The sequence below is a fragment of the Sphaerodactylus townsendi genome, linkage group LG15, assembly GCF_021028975.2.
Source record: "Sphaerodactylus townsendi isolate TG3544 linkage group LG15, MPM_Stown_v2.3, whole genome shotgun sequence".
NCBI classification, from domain to species: Eukaryota; Metazoa; Chordata; class Lepidosauria; order Squamata; family Sphaerodactylidae; genus Sphaerodactylus; species Sphaerodactylus townsendi.
In genome coordinates, this window is record NC_059439.1 from 39,332,327 (window position 1) to 39,337,706 (window position 5,380).

Consider the following 5,380-nt stretch of genomic DNA (forward strand, 5'->3'; position numbering starts at 1 on the left):
AAAGCTAACTCAAAAAGTTCTTAGGAATAAAGGAGTCAAGCCGGTTTGTATTTTGGCCTCTTCCTTGGTTTAATCTGTTACTATATGATTTTGCGTCTTTTTAACTAGGGTTGATGGTCCTAGCCCTCATTTAGGATCTGTACACGTTCCTTTTATTATTATTATTATTATTATTATTATTATTATTATTATTATTATTATTATTATTATTATTATTATTATTATTATTATTATTTCAGGCTGATAATGCAGTTTTGTTCTCTTCTTCGCAAGTGGGTTTGAAATGCTTACTGAATTGTTCCTTTGAGTGCTACACGATAAATAGATTGGAGCTGAACTATGAAAAACCAACAGTCCTTGTCTTTTCAAAAAACTGGAAACCACATAATCGGGGAATAAACAGCAACAGAATAGAGCGGGTCAAGCATTTTTTGGTACCTAGACTGATAACCACCCACTGGAGGCCCCCCATCGCCAGGAAGCGTGGATGCTCTTCAACATACACCCAGTGAGTGGGGACAGAGAATGATTAACCTGGCTAAATAAAACAATTGCCTTCTTCGGGAGGCATCTGCAGAGTTGCCGTTCCTTTATCTATCTTGTACTGCCAGTTTGTCAAGTGGAATGACCCCCATGTGCAGGTTTGCTAGTTTGCCTTGGAGGGAACACAAACAAAAAGTCCAGGTTTATCCTTGTGGTCTCCATTCAAAAAAACAGTTTTTTCTTGTGGTCTCCATTAAAAAAAACCCAGTTCCTTGTTCCTTGTTTGAAGTGTACCCAGCTGCAGGTGACTCACGCAGAGATGCCCCAAAGCTGTCTGTTATGTGAGAACAACACACAACCCAAGGGTCTGGGAGGAGCAGATGCCAGAGAGCCTTCTAGAAGTTTGCTTTCTAGAGGAAGGGAAGGCAGGCAGCCTGGGAGGCCCTGAGCTTTGCTGGAGCAGCTTTTGCCGAGGGTTCCTGGGGGAGCAGGTGAGTGGGGGCCAGATAAAGGACTCCTGAGCCCTTTGCGGAGAGGCTTTGGGCTGTAGCCTCAGAGGGAGGGAGGGGGGAAAGGACACACCCCCACCCTTAACTGCCTTTTTTTGCTTGCCAGAATGCCACCGAGACAGCAGCAGTGGTGGTGCCTTTGCGTCCTGGCAGGGATCCTGTTCTCCATCTTCCTGTACTCCAGCCACCTCAGCCTGCAGAACCGGCAGGTGCCTCCCCCCCTTTGGACAACCCTCCCCCCATCAAATCGCCGGTCTGCCACCTTGAGCGATGGCACCATCACCTTCTACCTCAAACTGAGCTCCTACGAAGCCCAGTTCCCCAACCTGCAGCGCCACCCCTGCCGCCCGGTGATTGCCGAGGCCGGCTTGTGCCAGCGGGCGGGGGCCTCCCCCTTGCTCCTCTTGGTGGTGAAGTCCCACCCGGCCTCCAGCAGCAGAAGGGCTGCCTTGCGACACACCTGGGCCCGGCCGCGGGAGATGGGGGGGTACTGGCTGCAGCCCCTTTTCCTGGTGGCCACGACCCCCAACGTCAGACAGCTCCATCTGGTGCAGCGGGAGAGCAGCAGTTTCCGGGATGTGGTGCTGTGGGACTTTGTCGAATCTCACCACAACTTGTCACTCAAAGAACGCTGTTTCCTGCAATGGCTTTGCCAGCACTGCCGGCAGGCTGCTTTCATCTTCAAAGGTAAACATGCCTGGGGGGGGGGGGGCAGGGGGGGCCCAAAAAGAGCTGTGGATGTGATGGAAGCCGGCACGTTTTTGCACCCTCACCACTCCACATGCCTCAGTTGAATGTTTTGTTTCCAGCAGGCCAAGACGCAGGGGCTTCTGCCCTCACAACAGCCCTGTGAAGTGGAACAGGCTTTCTCTTTACAGGAGCCCAGGGAGGATGGGAGCAGAGTGCCCAGGCCAGCGTGGGGGTGGGTGGCTTGAAGCAGCGTTGCTCAAAGGGAGACAGGGGAGGGGGACTGGTTCCAGCCCCCCCCCCGCAGTCTTGCTTGAAATCGTTGACCGTCAGAAGCGCCTGTTCTCCTATCCCATTATTTTCATCCCTTCCTGAAGTGTCTGAGTGGCCTGCAGTGTCCTCTCCTTCTCCACTTTCTCTTCGTGGCACTCCTCTGAGGTGGAGTGAACGGCCTCTGGGACCTCGGAAAGTGTCAGGGCCAAGAGGGAATTGCAGGCTGGTGCTGCTGGACCCTTGGTCTGGCCACACCTGGCGGCTTCTCCGGCGCACGCAAAGCCTCGCCCGCTGCTCCCCAGTTAGCCAGAGAAGTGCTGGGTTGCTCGCGTGAGGGCAGGCAGGGAGGAAGCCGTTTGTCAAACTTTGGCCACCAGGGCTAGTGGTGTCTGCTCAGATGGGCAGCTGAGGTCATCCCCGCGACGTCTGAACTGGACGTGCCGGGGACTGAACCAGAGAACCTTCTGCTTTCACCTCCTGCAGGTGAGCTCCCAAAGGCACCTGGTGGGCCACTGCGAGTAGCAGAGAGCTGGACTAGAAGGACTCTGGTCTGATCCAGCTGGCTTGTTCTTATGTTCTTATGCTTGCCGAGTGGAGGCTGTGCTGCCAAGCCACCGCCACCCCCCTCCACCCCCCTCTCTCAACCCCAGGGTGCTTCTCAACCAAGGCTGTTGTCCTTTCCAGGGGATGACGACGTCTTTGTGAACCCGAAGGCCCTGGTGGGATACCTCCAGCGGAGGCCCAACGCCTCCCACTTTCTCCACGGCAACATCCAGAACCATTCGAAAGTGATGAGGTACGGGAAGTACAGCGTCTCTCGCGCCCTCTACCCTCTGGACCGCTACCCCTGCTTTGCTTCCGGTGGAGGGTTCATCTTGCCCGGCCCCTTGGTTCCTGCCCTCTACCAGGCATCGCTGTGGCTGCCTGTCTTCCCGCTCGATGACGTGTACTTGGGGTTCCTGGTCCTGGCAGCTGGCCTGTCCTTCACCCACGACGAGCGCTTCCGGGTGTGGGGAGCGCCCAAGGACACCCGCGAGGTCTACCAGGAGTCTTTTATGGTCCACGGGCTCACTCCGGAGAGGATGGAGGAAGTGTGGACGGAACTCTGGAGCCCCCACCCAGGGAAGGAGGCCTGAGCAAAACATAAACACCCTGGAAAAGAGGACCCCCCTTCCCTCTGCTGACTGTTTAGCTGGGCAGCTCTTGCCTTATTTCCCTCTACGAAGAAACTCCAGCATCTCTGTGGATCGCCTTCCCCTGCTTTTGGTCACATTTCTCTAGTTCCACACCAACCCTGACTGGCGGCATTTCTTCTCAGAAAGATCTGTGCACCCCTTGCTCTCCACGCCCAGAGGGGGGGAAAACCAGGGGACTCAGCATTTAATGCCAAAGTGTGCCAACAGCTCCTCTATGGGCTACCCCTCTGGACACAACCCTGGAACAGCAATGCACAGCGCATTCAATCCTGTTTTCTGTGCAACATCTCCAACTTCCCCCACTTGGTGCCCTCCTATGTCTCGAAGCTGGACATTTCCTGGAAACCAGGGCTTGGTGTGTTATGTTCCAATTTTGGATTCACCTGAGCTTTAATTGCAGCAACACTAGCCCCTCCACCAAGGCAGTATCTTTTCTATACACCACAGACAGGTGAGCCCACGTTGAAGGTAAATTATGGGATTTGGGCCTCCTGGTCATGCCTCCTTCTACCGTGTTTCTCCGAAAATAAGACAGTGTCTTTTATTAATTTTTGCTCCCAAAGATGCGCTATGTCTTATTTTCAGGGGATGTCTTATTTTTCCGCTCCACAGCTGCATGCTCTGGTGTTCTGTTCGACAGCCATGCTTCCAAACAAAAACTTTGCTACGTCTTACTTTCGGGGGATGCTTTATATTTAGCACTTCAGCAAAACCTCTACTACGTCTTATTCTCAGGGGATGTCTTATTTTCGGAGAAATAGGGTAATGAACTGCTCTGCATTATTAAAAGTCAGCTGTTTGAGCAAGAGCACCAGACGTTCGTCTCTGTGGAGAGTACATTTTGTCTTCCGTGTGCCACTTAGGAATTCCAGTAAGAACTTCTGGCACTGCCAAATATTTACATTTGAGCCCTCCGGGGGAGGGTGGTATACAAGAAGAAGAAGAGTTTGGATTTATAGCCCCCCTTTCTCTCCTGTAGGAGACTCAAAGGGGCTGACAATCTCCTTGCCCTTCCCCCCTCACAACAAACACCCTGTGAGGTGGGTGGGGCTGAGAGAGCTCTGAGAAACTGTGACTAGCCCAAGGTCACCCAGCTGGCGTGTGTGGGAGTGCACAGGCTAATCTGAATTCCCCAGAGAAGCCTCCACAGCTCAGGCGGCAGAGCGGAGAATCAAACCTGGTTCCTTCAGATTGGATACACGAGCTCTTAACCTCCTACGCCACTGCTGCTCCTAATACAAGTTTAATTAATAATAATAACAACAACAACAACAACAATAATACAACATCTAATTCCTGAGTCTAAACTACGCCATGCTCTTTCACTTGCAAGATGCAACATCCTTCCTTCCTCTTTTGAGACAGGAAGGGGAACAGAAACTCCCTCCCTATGAAAGACTGTGCATCTGCAAAATGAAAAGTCAAGAAACAGTTGAGCATGAGCTACCGCATTGCCCCCTGTCCAGTACTGCTAGGTCTACATTGCTAGAACCTTTATTAGTGGGTAGCAGTGAACTTACTGAGTAAGAAAAGACTGTATTCCTTTTAAACAATGAAGTTACAGAAGCTGTTGAACAGGCAGCTAACATTCTTTGCTTTGTAATTCTTAAACGTTCTTAACTTTATAAGTTATTATGGTTACTTTAATGTAGACAGTTTTATATCTGCTGTGCCTAAGTTTTTAAGAATAACCCTGTTTAACGAATTTATATGCCAATAAAGGTTCCATATTGATTGATTGTGCTGCATTCATGTTCCAGCAGCCCTGGTGTGTGTGAAAATCCACCAGGGTCACACCGGCCTCCAGAATCTGGTTACAGGCTAGTTTCTCAGGGTTGGAAAGCAAAAAATGCGTCACACACTTAAAATCTAAAATCTGTTGAAAAGAAATCATTTTACATATTATATTGGCTAAGTGCAACCTCCGTTTGAGTGTGTGACGCGTTTTTTGCTTTCCATTCCTTACGTTACACACAATTGTTGTTGTTTGTTAGTTTCTCAGGGTTACCTTCAGGCTCTTTTCCACATGTGCCAGAAATAAAATCTACCCTACAAAATGCCATTCCCACACAGCCGAAGTGGTCAGACGTGCCAGGCAGCAAAGGGCAGACGCCCACCACACGCTGAAGAGCAAAGTGAAAGGGGAGGGCGGAAAGGGACTGCACAGAATCAGTCTGCAAATTCACACGGGGCGTGGATGTTGCATGTTTACATACAGCCACGTCCTCAAAC

The 5,380-nt window shown here is 51.0% G+C and overlaps 1 protein-coding gene across 1 annotated transcript; it reads left to right on the forward strand.

The window, feature by feature from the left end:
• Positions 1-68: 68 nt before the first annotated feature.
• LOC125444514 (acetylgalactosaminyl-O-glycosyl-glycoprotein beta-1,3-N-acetylglucosaminyltransferase-like) lies at positions 69-3,780 on the forward strand. Its single transcript, XM_048516975.1, has 3 exons — positions 69-974; positions 1,099-1,679; positions 2,637-3,780. Exons 2-3 carry the CDS (start codon positions 1,100-1,102, stop codon positions 3,086-3,088), a joined length of 1,032 nt encoding a protein of 343 aa, XP_048372932.1. The 5' UTR covers positions 69-974; position 1,099; the 3' UTR covers positions 3,089-3,780.
• Positions 3,781-5,380: the final 1,600 nt, after the last annotated feature.

Bases quoted from the DNA above. Each gene is read 5' to 3' on its own strand.
- LOC125444514 (XM_048516975.1), top strand. From the start codon at position 1,100: ATGCCACCGAGACAGCAGCAGTGGTGGTGCCTTTGCGTCCTGGCAGGG. The intron at 1,680-2,636 runs GTAAACATGCCT...TGTCCTTTCCAG, and splicing joins GGCTGCTTTCATCTTCAAAG to GGGATGACGACGTCTTTGTG.